General features: G+C 46.1%; 2 protein-coding genes across 2 annotated transcripts in view; one reads left to right on the forward strand and one right to left on the reverse strand.

The window, feature by feature from the left end:
- Window positions 1-23,155, forward strand: part of PRDX2 (peroxiredoxin 2) — a 176,868-nt gene that overhangs the window by 145,515 nt on the left and 8,198 nt on the right. The gene's annotated exons all lie outside the window — the stretch shown is intronic.
- Window positions 358-12,004, reverse strand: RNASEH2A (ribonuclease H2 subunit A). Its single transcript, XM_072149656.1, has 8 exons — window positions 11,802-12,004; window positions 9,962-10,033; window positions 6,493-6,619; window positions 6,270-6,357; window positions 3,751-3,888; window positions 2,372-2,459; window positions 1,166-1,289; window positions 358-745 (listed from the first exon to the last, which is right to left on the reverse strand). The coding sequence occupies exons 1-8, from the start codon at window positions 11,926-11,928 to the stop codon at window positions 607-609; spliced, it is 903 nt and encodes a 300-aa protein (XP_072005757.1). The 5' UTR covers window positions 11,929-12,004; the 3' UTR covers window positions 358-606.

The following is a 23,155-nucleotide window of genomic DNA, read 5'->3' on the forward strand; positions in this document are numbered from 1 at the left end:
ACATTGACTGTCACCGCACTATGACCGAGCCGGTTGGCATTCAATGAAGAGGGGAGAAGTGCGCTTACTGGGATATTGCCTGGGATATGGTCCGGGCTAACTATGTAGTATAACGCTCATCATTGCTCTGATATGGTGGGGGTGACACTTCACATCAGTGCTGAAAGAAGAAGGGGATAAGCAAGGTGGCCGTGTAGAATTTGTTGGGGTTTTTGTTTTTTGTAAATGCACATGCATTTTGTTGTTAACACTTAGGCTGCAGTCACACGACCATTGCGGGACATATATATGGGCGTGAGCTTGTCATTATATTTGTTGTGTATGTGACCGATGAGACATATGAAGCCATGTGCAGAATACATTTACAATTTTGCCTTTAATTTTCGATAAACCTGGATTTTTCGGAGAAACAATAAACCCCTATAAGTTTTGAAATGTCATAGTAGGACATCAGACTAATGAGGTTGAGGTGTTACACCAGACCATGGACAGGAGTGGCGCCACTTCCGTCAGAGCGAAGGGATACATCATAAAATGGGTAACTTCAGGTAACATGTACAGTAATGTGTCGGCACACCTGACAGGTCGGGTATCAGTAAATCTCTTCTACAAATCAACCAGAGGCTCCAGCTGTCGCTCCAGGAAGAACCTGTGACTTTGGGGTTTTGAAGAATCCTTCGAGGCAGCAAAGAAGGAGAGTAGAGAGTGTGAGGAAGATTTACCTGCATCCTCTTCATCGTCACCCCTAAGGACAGAATGGGTATACATGTTAGAAGTGATCATGCATCAGCCCAAGGCCCCGCTACTCTTCTCACAGGCAATTAGACGAGTGCTTGGAATGGGGGAGGGGGAATAGATTGTCCTATTAAAGAGGATTTAGGTGGACACAAGGTCTGTCTGACCTCCCCTCCCCTCATCACCCGGCATAATCTGACACTGCTAATCAGTGCAAATGTTACCAACAAGCAAGGCCATCGCTGAGCGAGCAGGAACTTGCCCGCCCCACCATTACAGCTAATGGGAGCACTTAAAGGGATAGAAGCAGCTGCTCCCGTAAATGAGACAAGCAACGTAGTCATGGACTCTGCTGCCCCCTGCTGGCGGATACATATTTACCTTAGAGAATGGAGCCAAAAAACAATAAATTGGATATTCATTCTCTTACCACAGCACCGGGGCAGCTTTGTCGTCTAGTATAGTCTGTGCCGTGCTCCAGCTGAACCGAACAAATTGGGGATATCCAAAAACAGGGTCTAGATGCTTTGCCAGCCACTCTTTAGTCTTTGGATCTGTGGAATGCAAATAATATAAGAATTGTAAGGCAATAACAGAATGGGGTATTCTGAAAATGAACACTGGGATGATGACTGCACAGCACATAATGAGCAGGTTTATACAACCGCAGTGATGTTACAGGCTTATGATTAGATGTCACCTCATAGTAAGAATCATGTCACATGCCAGGACAAAGATAAGGAAGACGATTGTAACGAGCATGGAGGGGGTTAGTGGAGGGCACAGCAGACTCTTAGTGCCAACAAGAACAATGCACAGACATTTCCTTATCTGTGGAATGTGCTGACAAATATCTTCACTGTCCAGAGAGATAAAGTGAGAGGAGAAAAAAAATACACAACAAAAACTGAAGATTCCAGTGTCCCACAAATATTACTTATCTGGCGATACCTACAGATGTTCCTCTAAGCCGTAGTAACAATGCAGCGCTCAGCATGTCCTACAACTAATGCCTCACAATGAGTGCAGAGCCACAATGTAACCAGAAGATCACAGACTGTGACATCCCCCATGTGACATCAGAAAACATGGCCATGTATTCCTTAATAACAATGTTTATAAGAATGGAAATAAATTATATTATTTTGCTGGTTACTGGCGATCACCGTGGCCATTTTCTCCTCTTACCTGATGCATTCCTCCCCTTCAGGCTCCTAGACGCACATTAAAAGTGATCATTTAGACAATTACTGAATACACAATGGTAAGTGACATCATCACTCCCTACAGAACAAGTTAAAGAAACCCGATTCCAGGGTTTTAAACCTTCAAAGTACTTAAAGTCACCCCCTCTCCCGATAACATGCTGATCCGGGGAGGTCCCAACACTGGCCCCTTAGTTGTAAGAATTGGTGGAGACCCCCAGGAGCTAGCCCCCACTAATCATAAAGTGATGGCAGAATATTCTAGTCTTGCAGAATACACAATGGTAGCAGGAAATCCTGATGACTGCAGCTACTGATGACTTTCCCAGCAGGATAAGCTCATTACTCTGTGTAACCTACAAGTTCCCAGTAGAGGGATAAAGCTTCTGGCCTTGAACAGTAAAGAAGATTTAAGTCTTTAGTTGACTGACCATTTGGATATCCAGAACCATAATCTGAGTCATTTTCCCCCAAATCCTCTAAGAACTTCCATCCCTTTACAACGCGATCCCTGGCAACCTGAGAAGGAGAGAAAAGAGGAGTGAAATGACATTATATGAGGTGTAACTTTTATCACGTTATGTAGTCAGGTTATTAGACTAGTAAAGAGCAGTATTAGGCTACAGGGCGCTGTATAATGAGAGAAGAGCGATGGCATGAGAGACGTGTACTCCTCATATACCACTACAATCCCCCAGCAGCGCCAGGTATAGCCGGCCACAAGTCCTACAAGACACAACCCTGTATAGTGGGACAATGAATGTCTTTGCAGGTACATTGGGTGCTTGAAGGCTGACAGCTCATGGATACCAGTCAGATGTCAATCTTGATAAAATGATTTGTCCATAGTCTGGTCTAAGGCAACTACGAGGCATTGTGCCATCCCAAAATTGAACCACCATCACAGCAATAGTAAGATTAATCTCTACTTTCTCTCTAAGTAACACAATAGGCTAGAGGTCCATCCAGTGTACAAGACTGGGCAACACCACAACATGTCAATTAAAGGAAATCTACCAATTTAAAAGAAATAGAAAGAAGTTTAACCATATCCAGCGTAGCCATATACACCATTAAAAATAGTCTAAGTTTTAGAAAACTGTAAATTTTTGATTATTTTTTTTGCAGGCTCATTAGCAGCAGAGGCTACACTGAGTGCAGAGTAGTCTCTGGGCTCCCGGGGCTATGCCTACTTCACACACAAGAAGCCTTGCAGATCTGCCTTCAACACTTCCTGTGAAGACTGTGGCACAGCCCATGCAGGCGCATTGGATGCCGTCGAGTCAACAGCTCAGTGCAACTAGCAGAGGTCCAGGAGCTTTGTGCATGCGGAGCTCCCCTCTGGCCAGTGATGTGCAAGGGGCCACTGCATCTGCAGGAAGCATGGACACACAGGAGGTCAGATCTGCAGGATCACTTGAGGTGCGGACTGGCCTTAGCCCCGGGAGCTGAGAGAGGCTACTCCGAATCCAAGTAGCCTCAGCAGCTAATTATCACAAATAAAATAGGCTAGGTTTTAATTCAGAATGATTTTGGAAATCTTCAATTTGGATCTACTATGCAAGTAGATTCCTGATAGTAGATCTCCTTTAAAAGACAGATTGTTGGTAGGACAGAAATGATCATGGCTTATAGCCAACCCTCCAAAATATAGTGCTCAACATACTATAACATTGTATCTCATAGATAAATCATGTAAAGTTCAAAATACTTCTAAATAGAAGGGGGAACATTACATTGAGATCTGATATTTATGCAAAGACAAGGCATCAATTTGACCTATTAGGAAAATTGCAGAACCTTTCCTTACCTTTGCACAAATACTCGCTGCACTGACTACAGGAAACAAAGAATCAGCTTTAGGTTTCACTGTTACTTCTATTCCAGGGAATATTTTCTTTAACTTTTCTTGATACTTATCAGCAGGACCCACTGTATCCACAAATATCTGTAAGGGAAAGGATTCATTAAAAAAAAACAGAGCCTAGATGCTGCCCCCTATGTACAAGAATATAACTACTATAATACTGCCCCCTATGTACAAGAATATAACTACTATAATACTGCCCCCTATGTACAGGAATATAACTACTATAATACTGCCCCCTATGTACAAGAATATAACTACTATAATACTGCCCCCTATGTACAAGAATATAACTACTATAATACTGCCTCCTATGTACAGGAATATAACTACTATAATACTGCCCCTATGTACAAGTATATAACTACTATAATACTGCCCCCTATGTACAAGAATATAACTACTATAATACTGCCCCCTATGTACAGGAATATAACTACTATAATACTGCCCCCTATGTACAAGAATATAACTACTATAATACTGCCCCCTATGTACAGGAATATAACTACTATAATACTGCCCCTATGTACAAGTATATAACTACTATAATACTGCCCCCTATGTACAAGAATATAACTACTATAATACTGCCCCCTATGTACAAGAATATAACTACTATAATACTGCCCCCTATGTACAAGAATATAACTACTATAATACTGCCTCCTATGTACAGGAATATAACTACTATAATACTGCCCCTATGTACAAGTATATAACTACTATAATACTGCCCCCTATGTACAAGTATATAACTACTATAATACTGCCCCCTATGTACAAGAATATAACTACTATAATACTGCCCCCTATGTACAGGAATATAACTACTATAATACTGCCCCTATGTACAAGTATATAACTACTATAATACTGCCCCCTATGTACAAGAATATAACTACTATAATACTGCCCCCTATGTACAAGAATATAACTACTATAATACTGCCCCCTATGTACAAGAATATAACTACTATAATACTGCCCCTATGTACACATATATAACTACTATATAACAACTACTAATACTGCCCCCTATGTACAAGAATATAACTACAATAATACTGCCCCCTATGTACAGGAATATAACTACTATAATACTGCCCCCTATGTACAAGAATATAACTACTATAATACTGCCCCCTATGTACAAGAATATAACTACTATAATACTGCCCCCTATGTACAGGAATATAACTACTATAATACTGCCCCCTATGTACAAGAATATAACTACTATAATACTGCCCCCTATGTACAGGAATATAACTACTATAATACTGCCCCTATGTACAGATATATAACTACTATAATACTGCCCCTATGTACAGATATATAACTACTATAATACTGCCCCCTATGTACAAGAATATAACTACTATAATACTGCCCCCTATGTACAAGAATATAACTACTATAATACTGCCCCCTATGTACAAGAATATAACTACTATAATACTGCCCCCTATGTACAAGAATATAACTACTATAATACTGCCCCTATGTACAAGAATATAACTACTATAATACTGCCCCTATGTACAGATATATAACTACTATAATACTGCCCCCTATGTACAAGAATATAACTACTATAATACTGCCCCCTATGTACAAGAATATAACTACTATAATACTGCCCCCTATGTACAAGAATATAACTACTATAATACTGCCCCCTATGTACAAGAATATAACTACTATAATACTGCCCCCTATGTACAAGAATATAACTACTATAATACTGCCCCTATGTACAAGAATATAACTACTATAATACTGCCCCTATGTACAGATATATAACTACTATAATACTGCCCCCTATGTACAAGAATATAACTACTATAATACTGCCCCCTATGTACAAGAATATAACTACTATAATACTGCCCCCTATGTACAAGAATATAACTACTATAATACTGCCCCCTATGTACAAGAATATAACTACTATAATACTGCCCCCTATGTACAGGAATATAACTACTATAATACTGCCCCCTATGTACAAGAATATAACTACTATAATACTGCCCCCTATGTACAAGAATATAACTACTATAATACTGCCCCCTATGTACAAGAATATAACTACTATAATACTGCCCCCTATGTACAAGAATATAACTACTATAATACTGCCCCCCTATGTACAGGAATATAACTACTATAATACTGCCCCCTATGTACAAGAATATAACTACTATAATACTGCGCCCTATGTACAAGAATATAACTACTATAATACTGCCCCCTATGTACAAGAATATAACTACTATAATACTGCCCCCTATGTACAGGAATATAACTACTATAATACTGCCCCCTATGTACAAGAATATAACTACTATAATACTGCCCCCTATGTACAAGTATATAACTACTATAATACTGCTCCCTATGTACAAGAATATAACTACTATAATACTGCCCCCTATGTACAAGAATATTATTCATACCTCTGTAATTTGTGCACCACTGTCCAGTGCATGCTGTACAAGGCCTATGGCAGTGTCGTGGGATAAGGCATTCAGATTATATTTTGCCCTGGGAAGGAATAAAATGAAATCATCAATAATGGATAAAAACTATAAAACCATTATCCACAGAGACAAACCCCAGGCACTATGGTAAGTATAACACCGGTCCTTGCTCCCTGCCTTTCATGTATCTGGCCCTTACCTTTGCTGCATGCTGGTAGAGATGACATTGGGTGACAGTATATGCACGGCCCAACCAATGAAGTCCGGCGCCCTGTCCAATTTCTCAAACAGTCGCTCCCTCTCAGACTCACTTAAGGTTTTGGAGTCTACAAAAAATTATTATATAAAAGAAAAAACATAAAAAACATGAAAGACAACAATATTTCCATATGATGCAATTGTCTCAGAGCTGGTCACTGGAGACTAGAGGCCCGTGGCGTCTCCCATACACTGTACACAGAACATAGGGGAGAACCTCCATTACTCTCTACCTCTCTCAGTAGCATCAGCAGGGTCATATAGGATATTACAGGGAACTGCTGCCCTCTACTGCTGCGTATACAACACGCTCCAAATTATTATGCAAATACTGCTTAATTATGGATTTACATTGTCAAAATCTTGCCATCTCCAAAATTCTAACCTTCACAGTACAGGCAGTCCCCAGGTTACGTACAAGATAGGTTCTTTAGGTTTGTTTTTAAGTTGTATGTAAGTCGGAACTGTATATTTTATCATTGTAACTCCGCCCAAAATATATTTTGGTCTCTGACATTTGGATTTTAAAACTTTTGGGTTATCATAAGAAGCAGGAGTAACAATAAAGCTTCATTACAGACACCTGTGATCCCTGTTACAGCTGATTATTGTAGCCTAAGGCTAAAGTACAATAAATTACCAATATCCAGAGGTCCGTTTGTAACTAGGGGTCGTATGTAAGTCGAGTGTTCTTAAGTAGGGGAGTGCCTGTATCGTATTGAACAACGTATTAATCCAAACAATTAAAACACAAAATTATTCTTATCCCTGAACCGGAATTAGTTCAAAATTCTTGAATTATTTCCATGGCTCTAGGAATTGTCCCCTAGGCACAATAATATGTCGTCTGTGAAACACGCCCCGTTCATTGAGTGCCAGATGCAAATGACATTTATTTTATTTTCCCAAATGGTCGATGCGAATGACAGTCCGTATAATAAAAGTCATCACCCAGTAGATTCTTCAAAATGTTGTAAAAAAAATGCAGTTCCAAAACATTTTATAGGTTGCAAAAAAACTAAAAATTGTCATTTGTTGAATTTGCAGCATTAGGAGGTCACATTCATTGAAATCCAAACCTATTTCAATCCAAAACCTCCTAACAGGGCTTAGTCATAACATAGGAAGCTTCCGTGATATCACATTCACAACTCCTGCATCCTTTGAACTTGTGAGGTTTTTGGAGAGTTTCTGCTTGAATTTCTTTGCACAATGTGGGAATCTCCTCCCAGAGCTGCTGTTTTGACGTGAACGGCTCCCACCTTCATGTCTCTTTTGGTTGAAAATACTTTAAAGGTTCTCTAAAGTCCGTGGAAGATGGCGGCCACACCAAGAGATTCTCTCCTTTCTATGCCCATAGCAGCCAATGATTTTGCTTTTTGTATCATAGAAGAAAGTGAATAGTCAGAAACGCTAAATACTCTGCCAAGGTCATTTTCACATTTTCGGGAACCCTAAAGTGGGTACCAGCTGTCTCCCCATAAGTCCACCTCCTTGCTGATGTCGCAGCCTAATTTGGACTTGGTGATCATCCACTGCTCTGTCCGTCCAGACCATCCAGGGTTGCACGACTCATCAGCAAACAAGACCATTTAAAAATTAGTCTTCATGTATGTCTGGGCGCACTGCAACCTTTTCTGCTTGTGATCACTGGTTGGGGTGGCCGAGTAGTTGGTTTATGCACCACAGCAAGTCTTTGAAGGATACTACAACTTTAGGGCCGCAGGACTGCGGAGGCGCCAGCCTTTTGTTTGAGCTGCTATCATTTTTAATATATTCATCATTTTTTTCCAGAGGTCAGCAGAGTTCATTCCTTCCAAAGTACAATGAGTTTGCTAGCTCCCCCTGGTGATCAAACCAGAGAAGTGTCACTAGGTTTTTGTTTTTTTTTTTTAACTAGTTCATCTTAAAGGAAACCTACCACTTAAAAATGACATGTATTAGCCAAAACTACCTTGCAACAGCTCCGGGTGAGCTGATGCCGGAGCATATCTTCACTATTTGCATAAAGCGCTGTAGCCCGTGTAAAACATTTTTAAAAGTTATGTTCAAACCCCCCTTCGGTGCACCACTATATAGCCGGGCGCACCAAGCGAGTGCTTTATTATGAAATGCCGGAGAGCCGGTGACGTCACCGAGCTCTCGGGCACACTTGCGCCTGCGCAACTTCGTGTGTGAAGCCGGCCATGGTGCGCCGAGCGTGTACCACCGTGCGCTGAAGCTGCTTAGAATATAAGGATTAAAACCATGTTAAAAAAAAACATTACAGCGCTTTATTGAAATAACAGAGATATGCTGGTGCAAGGAATTGGAGGCTTATAAGTAAGATTGTAAAGTGGTAGGTTTCCTTTAATAATGTGGAACATCCTTCTTAGGCTGCACATTTTTGGCCCGTTTTTAAGCAGTCCATCCAAAACGCATCAGTTTTTGAAAGGTTTTACCAATTATCTTAATTAAAACTGGTCAAAAACGCATGCGTTTTTTGAAGGACTGCTTAAAAACGGTCCAAACACGCATTAAAAATGCCATGTGTGACCACAACCTTATGTATTTTTCCTTTAATTGGGCTTCCAGGGCAAACCAATTATCACAGGTATCTGAGATTTATTTCACTCATCCGAAAAGCCCTCGGACACAGTACCATCCACGATTTCCATTGAAAAACAAAAAATGTAATCTTTATGACACATAAATCCAATATGCATAATTATTTGGAACATGTTTTAAAAAGCACTTAGGTCGGCTGAACAAGAATGTGTGCATCCTGTGGACATTGGACCATCCTCCAGCCTGATCCCATGGACTGCACAACTTGCATAACACAGAACTATCATGCAAGGATGTTCTGTCTGTCAGCATAACTGACATGTAATGCAGGTAATGTATTAAGTAACATTGCCGGCGTTGCATTTCTGAAAACAGATGGGTAGAACAGGCCTCAGTCTTTGCTTTTTCTTGCCTGTCTCAGTAAGCCAAGTTCCTGCTCCCCCTCTACAGATTACTATGTAATTGAAAACTCAGTTACCATGTAACAGTCAGTGCCCCTCCAATCACCTTCATGTTTTTTACCATTATACTACATTTGACATTTCAGGCAGATTGAAGGGGGTTTAGGGTCCTTTGTGGCCCGTGGTAGACAAACCATTTTTGGTGCATTTTAGAAGTGTTATTATATTGTCCGCCTGTTTCTTTGTTGAGTAATGTTCCCATTGGATGCAGGGACTATACTTTGTGCTATAAATATAGGTAGTACCGGTCTTTTTCTTCTCGGTTTGATGACATCATATCGTATGACTTGTTTTATGGTTAAAGTGCATGGGGTTGACACACACTCACAGCCATGGATTACAGTGGGAGCATTTCTGTGGTGGGAGGGACATAACGTAGCGTAAAGGAGAACATCACGTCACCTGCAACTTTTAGGTCCTCCAGATCTTTCTTCCGGGAAACAGGACAATAACAGATGCCGTACACCATAGGACCTGCACAGGGGAGATCATGGCACATGTTAAATTCCTCTAATTCAGAATAAGGTTAAAAACATTTCCCCAAAACCTCTTAAAACTTTAAAGGAAATCTACCATCAAAATACAGCATGACAACCCTGAGGCACTTACTTATAGATCCAGGCACCATGACTGTGGTAGTCTTCTTTTATTTGGCCTTTCTTCTAAAATAAATGTTTATAATTATGCCAATGAGCCTGAAGGTTACCCGAACCCCCCATGCTGCAGTTTTACAGGCTGTTACACTGTCTCCCCTTCAGCACTAAGGCCGCGGTCACACGTACCGCTAGACGTCCGTACCGCTAGCGTCGCGTTATGACGGCCGCCTAGCGGTACGTGTGACCGCGGCCTAACCCACCCCCCACTGATATCTCACTGCAGCAGAGGGAGTCTCAGCACACAGTGGGAGAGGTTCCTGCACAGTGTAACAACCTGCAAATCTGTAACTTAGAGGGATCCAGGTAACAACCCCAGGAGCCCTTCGGGCTTGTTGGCATAATTTTAAAAAGTTGATTTAAGAAGAAAGGAGGCCACGGGTATGAAACATAAAAGATTACCAGTGTCACGGTTCCTGGATCTACAAGTAAGAGAACATTCAGAAGGATCCTTGGCAAGCACATGGCTACATGGCTGGAAGGAGGAGGAGGGCCGAGACTTGTACCCCAAGTGTAGGTGGTTTATAATGATGGATTTCAAGAAATAAGGACAGTTACATATCACCATCACATTCTGAAAACCATCACTGTTTAGGTACCCACATAAGTGTTTTCTTCGGTTTCCCACCTCTAGGGTGCATGGAAAATATCAAAGAAGTTTTCACTGTAGACATATCCCCACAGGTTAGTGGACAGTGGTCTGATAGCAGGGACCTATGATAAGGGGGGGTCTACAAGTGTCCAACAATAAAGGTGCACATACTTGTCACACACTTATGGGATAATCAGTAATCAATACCTCATAGAAGTGAATGGAGAGGTGGTCATTCAGAAAGGGATCAGACAGACCCTCACTCTTACATTCATGGAGGGACCCAGCGATCACACACCAAAAGCTTGTTGAGCAGACCTTAGGTTTTCGCTCGGCCTTCATGACCTGGCCAATCATTGCCACGACTGGTAGCTATGGGTATCAATTTACTATATTGGCTGTTTGGTCACCAGTCTGACAATATGTCTGGGTCACGCAGGCCGAACCCGGAACATCAGGTGCGCTCATCTCCAAGTCACCTAAAGCCTCCTACTTATTAGGCCACGGTCACACGCACCGCTAGGTGTCCGTTAATAACGCGAGCGCACAGGGGTAGGTCTTCGGCCCGAAAGCACATGCATTTCCAGGGAAAAGCATGCGATTGTTAAGCCAATCGCATGCGTTTCTCTGGAAAGGAGGACCTCCCCCTGTGCACTAGCGTCGCATTATGAACGGACGCCTAGCGGTACGTGTGACCACGGCCTTACTGAGGAAAAACAATCAATTCAGCGCCCGTCCCCAGAGGTCACGTGACCAGCGGGCAAAATGGCAGCCACTTAGTAACTGAACTGGTCCTGGTCTCCCAGTGCAATCAAATCCCCACGTCCAGCCTGGGAATAAGAAACCGGATTGGCCGGTTACAGATTATTTTGACACTCCATGGCGCCCCCTTTGGCGCAGAACCAGTACAACCTGGATTATTTTCATTCCAAACCACACACTGAAAGACTAAAATAGCATTCCTCCTCAGCGTTATGTTATGCTAATGGCCGCTCACCCAGCACGGGCCCCCTGCCGGCTTCATCTATGCCCAGGCAGCAGGGCTCCCCCTTACACGGCTCCGGTACCGCAGACGACAGGAGACAATTTTGGGAATTGTCCCGCTCGAACTTGACCAGATCCATGCTGACACAGACAACGCCACTTCCGGCAACATGCAGCTTGGCGCCAAAATTACGTCAGCCAATCAGAGCGGCCCGCATGTCAACTAGCTTTATTAACAGCTCGGAAACTGAACACGTCACACTGGGCGCTGCACGGTGCGTGAATATGTACAGACGTGTCGCGCATCATGTATCACTGTAGTGTGACATCTATAATAGTGACCTATATAAAAAGTACCACCTGTGATAGTGCCCTGTGTGAAGTAACAGTGCCCCATGGCGTTTTTAGTGCGTTTTTTCAAAGGGTTTTTGCATCCTTGGTTCACACAATGCGTTTTTGACACATTTCAAAAGCTGCAGCCTTGATCACACGCTGAGGTTACATTGGGTTTCCACTACATCTGCTAAAATGCAATGAAACCTCGGCATGTGATCCAGGTTGAAGACTTTGGAATCCATCAAAAATACATTACAAAAAAACACGACGCAAAGCATTGTGTGAATGCGCCCTAAAACGCATCAGTTTTGTATACTGTTTTTTTTTTTATTAATTTTATGGATAAAGTGCCTTAACTTTGTGTTTTATCCCTTGCATTTTCTTCTGTCTATTTTAAGAGGTATTTTTTTTTTTTTTTTTAACGCATGTACAAATGGATGCTAGCGGACATTATTGCAAGTCTATTGAAATCAGGGTGTGATCACGTGTTGTGTTTTGGTTGCAACAGCTGAGGAGAGGTGATTTGCCTATTTACATTTTTGTTAACATTTTCGTTTACTTAATGCAATGTAAACAATACATTAACAACCAGATTTTGACCCCCCCCCCTTCCCCTGAGTAACAATGTCTGCTGATAAAGGGTTACATGTCCTCCCCATATCACCTAAAATTAGCTGTCAGTGGGGCCCTGTACCTTAATTACAGATACCTTTCTGGGGCCGCGGTCACGCGTACCGCTAGGCGTCCGTTCATAACGTGACGCTAGCGCACACGGGGCGGACCTCGGCCCGAACACACATTAGTTTCCAGAGAAATGCATGCGATCGCATGTGCGTTCAGGCCAAGGACCTCCCCCTGTGCGCTAGCGTCACGTTATGACGGACGGCTAGCGGTACGTGTGACCGCGGCCTAATATGCAAATTAGCTTTTGTGACTGTCCTGAGAGAGAAGAGTCAGAGATACCAGTAACCCACATCCCAATATTGTGACTAACAGCTCTGTGTCTCCCTGCTCTACCTCCTTTCCCGACTATCTCCCATTTGCGGCGCATTTAACAGGGGTTTTCAGCGCACACAATCGGATTTTGCCGACTTGAATGCAACACAAATGAGGGGCGTGTCAGTAGGAAAGCGACACATGCAGGATATCGGGCCACGATCCTAGTGAATTATGGCGGACTTCATCCTCTAGTCCAGTGGTGGCGAACCTATGGCACGGGTGCCAGAGGTGGCACTCAGAGCCCTTTCTGTGGGCACTGAGGCCATCGCCCCAGGACAAAGTTCACAAATCAGGACCAAATCTTCCTGCAGTCCCAGGCATCTGCTCTCAGTGCTATTTTAAAGCGACACTTCATTGACTGTTTGAAACTGTGGGAAAAATGAAAAGGTTTTGATAGAAGATCTTTGGAGGTCATCCTGTTGTGCCTCAGACACCAAGATGTGGAAGAACAGGTAGCAATAAGTTACTGCTTAAAATTCCATGTTGGCTCTTCACGGTAAATAAGTGGATTTTGGTTGTTGTTTGGGCACTTGGTCTCTAAAAGGTTCGCCATCACTGCTCTAGTCACTAGTCATCCTCGTCATGTGACCAGTGACATCACTGCAGGTCCTTTAGCCTTCTAAGAATAGCAAACTGTACACCATGTATGTGATTACATGAAATCACAGCAGCCTCCATGGAGGATGGAGAAGAGTAGAAGTTAATGGAGGCAGCTGTGACTTCATGTGGTCAGATACATACATGGGGTACAGTTTGCTATAATTAAGAGGCTAAAGGACCTGAGATGATTTCAATCTGGTCACATGACATGACCAGTAAGGAAGGATTAGAAGGGAGGGGCCGGCCTAGCAGGAACCGTTTTCGGTCCGTTTTTAAGCAATCCGTTAAAAAACGCATACTTTTTTTTAAACGCATGTGTTTTTTGAAAATCATCCGTTTATGACATGTTTTCTGAATTTGCGCAATAAAAAAAGGACAAAAACGCAGTGCTTAAAAACGGTTTCAAAACGCCATGTGTGGCATCACCCTTAAGGAGATTGCACTGTTTTGGACGCGATCTTGCGTACTGTCAGCCATGTTAGATCAAGGAAACATTTTAGCTGACCTCTGTCCAGTTAAATGTCATGATTCAGCCATTTTTGTGTAACCTGTCTGTAAAAAAGTTTCTCCTTGACACTTGTTATAGATGATTGTTCTCCTCCTTATCTTGTTCTCTAGCATTGTTTATCTCTTGTTTTGGTTAGTAAGAAGCTTCTGGAGACATTCTCTGTACATTCTGTAGTGTAAATATGTCTGTGAACAAGGCCTATTAACATTTTCCCAGAATGTGCTGGTGAATTCATTATGGCCAATAGCATTGCAGTATTCTATTCACCCCTCTTTGATGACTCTTCGGTCCTTTTTTGATATACGGCGAGGGGCCCACCTGCCATTAGGCGAGATGAGAATCTCACCTCAGGCGGCGCGCCTCCTCCTGAACAAGGGGGCGGCACCAAGGCTCCCTGTGGCAGTCGTCACTGAGCTGCCACCTGCCCCTTCTGCCAGCCGACACAGAGTTCCTGACCGGCACGCACCAAGCTCCCACCGGCCGCCCGGCACCGAGATCCCGTACGGATGCCCTCAGCCAGCAACTTTCTACCGCCCGGGCTCTGGCCGCCAACCCCCCTGCCTGCCGAAACTGAGGTGCCGACCATCCGTCAGCCGGAACCATGCGATTGCCTGCAGGTCGGCACCACTCTCCTGCCCGCCCCCGGGACAGAGCTTCCAAGCGCCCGCCTGCCCGGCACCGAGCTCGTGCTATGCATTTTATACTACATGGTGGTACTCTGTATGCATTTTATACTACATGGTGGTACTCTGTATGCATTTTATACTATATGGCGGTACTCTGTATGCATTTTATACTACATGACGGTGTGTTGTATGCATTTTGCGGTACTTTATTTTCACACCAAACCAATATGATGTATCTGGTGCTGACACTCCCAGATATATTACATATATGGGGGGGGGTCTCTCTATGGCTCGCCTCAGGCAGCAGAAAGGCTAGGTTCACCCCTGTATACGACTGTGGTTGTGAAATAAACGTGGGAGAAGATCTTTACATACACTAAGAGACTGACGTGTGTCTTGGGTTTGATCTCTCCTCCCTGGTACCGGGATATCCATGAAAGGGTTAATTTGAAAGTCACCTGTACAACTGATAAGGGCGGTTAAGCCCTAGATAAAAATCCTTAACATAAGATAAAAGTTGATTTATGTGGATGTAAGCGAAACAATTTTTAGCTAAAAGAAGGGCGTCAGTCCGGTAATAGAGCTCTATAGGAACCTGTCACTGGCTGTATATGTGCAAATGTGCTGACAGGTTCCCTTTAAGTGCTGTCACTAGAGGACAGAGGAGGCCATTACAGTTATGTGGCTGTTGCTAGGTAACACACCACTGGCGATGTAACGTTATGTAATGTGCCAGCGGCCATACTGCTCCGGTGTAATAATAGAAACACATTATTACAATAGACATTCCCCCTGCATCTGTCTTTCTAGCGATATATGGGGAAGGCAGATAAGTGACAACAGCAGCAGCAGCACCGCCATCATAGGAGCCAATATCTACAGATCTGATTGGCTGTTATCAATTTGATATGTATCACGGTTTTCATTGGTTTATGTTGTATATCTAATTGTCTTATCCGCTGATCCTGAGGCCTCTTTCAGACTTGCGTTGCAGATCACCTTAGAGTCTGATCAGAGCAGGGCCGGATCACAGGGGTGGCTCCCGGGACGGTTGCCCTGGGGCCCCCACCACTTTGCCCTTAAAGGGACCCCCACCTTGCGACCGCCACAAATCAGCAACAGTGTATTTGGCTCCAGGCTCCCAGGGCCGAATCCCGACGATGTGCCTGACTTTCGTCTATGGCAGAGCTGGGGAACAATGAGTTCCCTGCTCTCTCATAGACGACTGCATGTGAACAAAGATGGCAGCGCCCCGTAGCAGGGCGCTGCCATCTTTGTTTACATCCGATATCCACCTGGACACCGCGAGGGAAGATGAGGGCGGCGCGCATCAGGGGAATGATGTATGGTGAGTACAATTTTAGTATTTTATCTAGGACTGTATATATTTATTAGGGGGGGGGTGTATATAGCAATAAAAGGAGTATGCATATAATGGGAGGCTGAATATAGTTTTTATATGGGGTGTATATAGTTATTATAGGGGGCTGTATGTAGTTATTTTAGGGGGACTATATAGTTATTATAAGGGGTGTATATAGTTATTATAGGGGGTGTATATAGTTATTATAAGGGACCGTATATAGTTATTATAGGGGTACTGTATAAAGTTATTATAGGGGGTGTTTATAGTTATTATAGGGGGGGTGTATATAGTTATTATAGGGGGACTGTATATAGTTATTATAGGGGAACTGTATATAGTTATTATAGGGGGACTGTATATAGTTATTATAGGGGGACTGTATATAGTTATTATTGGGGGCTGTATGTAGTTATTATAGGGGGACTGTATATAGTTATTATAGGGGGACTGTATATAGTTATTATAGGGGGACTGTATGTAGTTACTATAGGGGGACTGTATATAGTTACTATAGGGGGACTGTATATAGTTACTATAGGGGGACTGTATATAGTTATTATAGGGGGACTGTATGTAGTTACTATAGGGGGACTGTATGTAGTTATTATAGGGGGACTGTATGTAGTTATTATAAGGGGTGTATATAGTTATTATAGGCGGCTGTATGTAGTTACTATAGGGGGCTGTATGTAGTTATTATAGGGGGGTGTATATAGTTATTACAGGGGGACTGTATATAGTTTCAGGATTTGGGATCAGTGGTTCCTCTGGACCACCGCGGGACATGATGGTACCAGCCAACACCTGGGACCGGAGTCTAAGTGTCACCTGGTCTTCACCAGAGCCCGCCGCAAAGCAGGTTGGACTTGCTGCGGCAGGGTGCCACGAGAACGTTCCACAGGTGCGACTAGTGAGGTACCTTCACGGAAGGACTCTGGTAACACAGGCACACGGAGGGACTCTGATAACACAGGCACACGGAGGGACTCTGGTAACACAGGCACACGGAGGGACTCTGGTAACACAGGCACACGGAGGGACTCTGATAACACAGGCACACGGTGGGACTCTGGTAACACAGGCACACGGAGGGACTCTGGTAACACAGGCACACGGAGGGACTCTGATAACACAGGCACACGGAGGGACTCTGGTAACACAGGCACACGGAGGGACTCTGGTAACACAGGCACACGGAGGGACTCTGGTAACACAGGCACACGGAGGGACTCTGGTAACACAGGCACACGGAGGGACTCTGGTAACACAGGCACACGGAGGGACTCTGGTAACACGCAGGAATATTGCAGGGGAGCTTTCACAATGGCATAGGCACACAAAGATCCGGCAGGGGACACAGGAAGGGGCAGAAATTATAAAGTGGAAGTGGGCTGGCCCTTTAAATTTTCGACAGCCGGCGCACGCCCCCTAGGAGAGACAGGGATCGCGGGAGTACCCGTAACATATAGTGATTGCAGGGGGAGCTGTATATAGTGATTGCTGGGGGAGCTGTATATAGTGATTGCTGGGGGAGCTATATATAGTGATTACTGGGGGAGCTGTATATAGTGATTGCTGGGGGAGCTGTATATAGTGATTGCAGGGGGAGCTATATATAGTGATTGCTGGGGGAGCTGTATATAGTGATTGCTGGGGGAGCGGTATATAGTGATTGCTGGGGGAGCTGTATACAGTTGCAACATCCCCCACCGGGGCCTAGCCTTTGAAGTGAGGCCTGGTGACAGCCGGGACCCGCGGTACCGGAGTGGCTGGCGGTTGCGGCCTAAGCACGCTATTGTCACGGTGCTTGGTACGGGGGAACCGGAGGGCTGTCCTACAGCCTGGCAGGTCTCCAGCAGGGTGGTGTTGGCAAGAAATGATGAGGGAGAGGCTGCTATAGCGGATCTCCCTGGGGCAACCCCTTAATGTCCCGAGTGTGAGTCTCTGGGTGATGGACAGGGTGACGGGGATGAGGGTAGTTGTAGTAGCAGGGACCAGACGGAGACAGAGGTTGAAGAAAACAACTTACAGTTCGTTTATTGCAACCGGCAGGAACTGCAGAAAACGTGTCTTTAACAGGTGGAGTACTGGAGAGGTATTTGGAGGGAGCCACAGGATGTATTTCACCAGCCTGGATGTAAGAGCAGGCTGGGAGGCAGCTGTGTCCTTAGAGGAGGCTTCAGCTCGGTCCTGGATCTCTTCAGGTATCACCCTTGAAGGTAGGAATGATACCCCTTTTCCTCACTACACTACCTCTAGTCTTAGCTTCCACTTCAGGCAGGGGCTAGGCTCTCCCTGCACTGGTCTGGTATGCTAGAGTCTCTGAGCTGCTGCTCAGCTAACTACTCTCTGCTTATGTCCTGCAGACCCAGAGGGCCTGACTAGGACCGGTCTCTCTCCTGAGAGAGATTTCTCTCTAAGAACTCATACTGGAATCCTCCAGAACATTCTTGGCTAGGGGGTTTTATTACCTCCCTTTGGTCAGGTGGTGGCTGCTCCTCCAATTACCTCTCAGTGCACAAAGACAGGATGTAACACAGACATTGGTGGACATAATTACATCACATATTAACATCTGCCTTGCCAGGCAGGATTAACCACTGCAATTTCCCCTTTGATCCTATAAGGACCATGTAGTGCAATGTGGTGTTACCTACAGGTGGGACGTATTCGCAAGCACTACCTCGCCATTGCATCGGCGAGGGTGTTGCATACCCCGGGGGCAATTGAAAGAGCCGCCCTCGGCTCGACTACAGATGGTTTGGGGCACAGAGGGGGCTAAGGGCACTTCTAGGAAGTGCAGGCTATGTGAGGTGTAGGGACAAACCGCCCATGGTCCTGGAGACAGGCACCTGGGTTGGTGTCGGACTAAGACAAAAATATAGCTGTATGACAGTTGGTCGCTGACGCCATTAAACCGAACTGTACAGTAAGAAAGGTGTGGTGTCATGTCCTGTAATCCACTCCTTGCACCAAGGCCTGTATATTTGTTTGATCAACGCTTCTTCCCTGGCGGCAATTATATGGTGTCTATCTGCATTGCGTTAGCATATGCGACACAAGTACCTCCTGACTGACAACCTTACCCATGTATGAGTGGCATCCAGGTGCTATCTGTGTAACACCCCCGGTCCCCGTAGGACCCGCAGTTTACGGACTACCCCCACGTGCAAACCTCAGTTTGAGGGATCAGGTAGCGGTCAGTGTTTAACATAAAAAGACGGTCCGACACAGCCACACTACAACCTGAAAAGCCTATAAAAGGGTTAATGCAGACTACTGGCAGATATGACAGTGTGCAACAGGTTAGCAAAATCACATTGGCTTAGGAGCCCAATGGGTACACATCTTGAACGTTACAAACGTTACAGAGGTGGATAGGCTACTCAGGGTAGCACGGTAGTAAATGTCTCTTTTCCTGCAAAGGAAAGGCATAAAAAGTGCAAACAGAATGTCCGTACCTAAAAGGAAGGCATTAAGTGCAAAATAGTAGTCAATGGCCACTTTTCCCTTGTAGTATCTGGCAAAAGTCTCTCAGAAGGTCTCTAATGACAAAGTCCATCTTCTGGGTACAGCCCTTGATGTGGGGGAAAAGTGCAATGAAGAAGCAAAGGGTCTCCTCTTTTTTTTTTTTTTTTTTTGAGAGGGACAGAGTCCTTTGAAGAAATCTCTGCTGTGGCAGAGGAAGAGGTGCTATCATAGTACATGACAGTGTATAATCTCTGGACTGAGATAAATAAGGGTAAGAGTCTCAGGAAAGTCTCTGGCTCTTTGGGGTAAATGGAGATAAATACACATATATTTACAATGGACAAAGTACCTGGAGAGGGCTACAGCCCTTCAGGGATTAGTCAGTATCGCTGGGTTCAGCAAAGACAGGATCCAGCTCCTGCAGGGAATCCTGTGCATCCTCAGCGGGAGTAGGTGCCGGCTGGGGACACCCGGTGGCAGCAGTGGGTACTGCAGGTGCAGCAACATCCTCCGAACCTTCAGGGGGAGGAACGCTGTCGCCCGGGGTGTCGGCTGTTCCAGCCGGGGGCTCAACTGAGCCAGGGACCACAGAGGGGTCCAGGAAAAAATAAACGGAGTCCAGCGGCCGCGCCGCGGCTCCTTCCAGCTCCGGTTCTTCCGGGGCCGGGTCATCACCCCATTGGTAACCGGCAAGGGGAGATGCGGGCCTAGATGGAACCTCCGGACAAGGTTCGCTAGCCGGGATGTCTTCTCCCACGGAAGAGCCGCGGGACCTGGCAATGCTCCCGGCAGGGGAACCGGTGGGGGTGGCGCCCTGTATCATGCCCGGCCCATGGATGGCAATGGGACCCGTACTCACAATTACTGTGGATGGGGCATTCACGTGGGTCACCGCCCGGGGACTTGCAGCCGAGGAAGAAGAAGTGTTCGGAGACTCCGGCCACTCGTCGTCCTCATACCAGTCATCCTGCGAGAAGTAACGGTCCTCGTCGGAGTCGGGGATCCGGATCACTCCAGCCGCCCAGGGTCCTCGAGGTCCTTCCTGCAGGGAGAACTCGATACACTCTCCCGGCTTCAGGTTGTGCAGGCTCTCTGGCAGATCAGGCCTCTTGACAGACCGGCGGGGTATAAATACTTCCCGTCCGGTGTAGTCCTGGGTGGCGAAGCCATAGCCCTTCCGCTTGTCAAAGAACCGGACCATGCCGGTGGTGCGATTCTTCTCGACCCAAGCTCCAGCTGTAGATCGGCCGGCCATGTACCGCTGGGCCTCCTTTTCTCGGCGTCGCTGGTCCGAGACAGCGTCTCGGAGTCGCCGGCGGGCGGCCTCACCTCGGCCTTGAGGCTGCGGAGGTTTCGGTGCTGGGGCTCGTGGCTCCGGTTCAGGCTCGGATCTCCTTGGACGACAGGTTGGTGCCGGAACAGGAGCAGGAACCACCGGAGGGTCAGGAGCCACTACAGCGGGGCTAGCAGGCCGCGCAGCAGGAGTAGTAGGCCTCGGAGCAGGTGGAGCGGCCACCCTAGGCCCAGGCGTTGGCTCAGCAGGAGTCGGGGCCTCCCCACGTGGCGCCTCCACGTGGACCCGCGGTACCGGGATGGTAGCCGGGATAGGGACGAGGAACCGCCCGGGTGGGATTTGGTACTGCGTCACCGTTTGGTAGCATGTCCTGGTGACGAAGGCCCGAGTCAATCCTCGGTGCAGCCGATGTCCAGCGGAGGGTCTTCGGACGGGCTGCGCAGAGACCACCACCATAGTCTCTAGGACCTCGTAAAACTCCGGACGCTCCACAGGAGGGAAAGGCGGAGGACCCCACATGGCGTTGTCCTCTCTGTCCAAAGTCCACTCCAGTTCTGGCGCTTCCCTGAGGCAGGGCAGGAAGTCCGCCTCGAGCCAGTGGGAGGAGTCCGAGTCCTTCCCGCCAAGAGCTGTGGCGGGCTCTAATTTTTCCTGCGCCACAGGAGGCGGGGTTCGCGCGCTTCGCGCGTGGGTGGAGCTTGATGCGTCATCTGGGTTTCCCGCCAGTGAAGGTTTTGGCGGGCTGGAATTATTTGCTGCGCCACAGTTTCTGAGGGAAAAATCTTCGGGCGCGGCAGCGCCGGATGTAGCAGAGCTGGTACAGTTCTTGCCAGGATTAACCTCTGGAGTGCGGGAGCGGCGCTCGACCGCACGTGGCAGCAGTATAACACAGTTCATTCCAGAAACGTACAAGTCCTTAGGCCTAAACCCGGATGGCAGCAGGGTTAGGCAGCACAGTCTTTTAATAAAGGAAAGTCTTTAATGCCGTAATAAGGCACAGAAGTCTATATCCTGTTCGTGACGCCACTTGCAACATCCCCCACCGGGGCCTAGCCTTTGAAGTGAGGCCTGGTGACAGCCGGGACCCGCGGTACCGGAGTGGCTGGCGGTTGCGGCCTAAGCACGCTATTGTCACGGTGCTTGGTACGGGGGAACCGGAGGGCTGTCCTACAGCCTGGCAGGTCTCCAGCAGGGTGGTGTTGGCAAGAAATGATGAGGGAGAGGCTGCTATAGCGGATCTCCCTGGGGCAACCCCTTAATGTCCCGAGTGTGAGTCTCTGGGTGATGGACAGGGTGCCGGTGATGAGGGTAGTTGTAGTAGCAGGGACCAGACGGAGACAGAGGTTGAAGAAAACAACTTACAGTTCGTTTATTGCAACCGGCAGGAACTGCAGAAAACGTGTCTTTAACAGGTGGAGTACTGGAGAGGTATTTGGAGGGAGCCACAGGATGTATTTCACCAGCCTGGATGTAAGAGCAGGCTGGGAGGCAGCTGTGTCCTTAGAGGAGGCTTCAGCTCGGTCCTGGATCTCTTCAGGTATCACCCTTGAAGGTAGGAATGATACCCCTTTTCCTCACTACACTACCTCTAGTCTTAGCTTCCACTTCAGGCAGGGGCTAGGCTCTCCCTGCACTGGTCTGGTATGCTAGAGTCTCTGAGCTGCTGCTCAGCTAACTACTCTCTGCTTATGTCCTGCAGACCCAGAGGGCCTGACTAGGACCGGTCTCTCTCCTGAGAGAGATTTCTCTCTAAGAACTCATACTGGAATCCTCCAGAACATTCTTGGCTAGGGGGTTTTATTACCTCCCTTTGGTCAGGTGGTGGCTGCTCCTCCAATTACCTCTCAGTGCACAAAGACAGGATGTAACACAGACATTGGTGGACATAATTACATCACATATTAACATCTGCCTTGCCAGGCAGGATTAACCACTGCAATTTCCCCTTTGATCCTATAAGGACCATGTAGTGCAATGTGGTGTTACCTACAGGTGGGACGTATTCGCAAGCACTACCTCGCCATTGCATCGGCGAGGGTGTTGCACAGTGATTGCTGGGGGAGGTGTATATAGTGATTGCTGGGGGAGGTGTATATAGTGATTGCTGGGGGAGCTGTATATAGTGATTGCTGGGGGAGCTGTATATAGTGATTGCTGGGGGAGCTGT

Source organism: Engystomops pustulosus, chromosome 4, assembly GCF_040894005.1.
Source record: "Engystomops pustulosus chromosome 4, aEngPut4.maternal, whole genome shotgun sequence".
NCBI classification, from domain to species: domain Eukaryota; kingdom Metazoa; phylum Chordata; class Amphibia; order Anura; family Leptodactylidae; genus Engystomops; species Engystomops pustulosus.

Bases quoted from the DNA above. Each gene is read 5' to 3' on its own strand.
- RNASEH2A (XM_072149656.1), bottom strand. From the start codon at position 11,928: ATGGATCTGGTCAAGTTCGAGCGGGACAATTCCCAAAATTGTCTCCTG. The intron at 3,889-6,269 runs GTATGAATAATA...TTTCCCTTACAG, and splicing joins GTGGTGCACAAATTACAGAG to ATATTTGTGGATACAGTGGG. The intron at 2,460-3,750 runs GTAAGGAAAGGT...TCTCCTTCTCAG, and splicing joins CAGCGAGTATTTGTGCAAAG to GTTGCCAGGGATCGCGTTGT.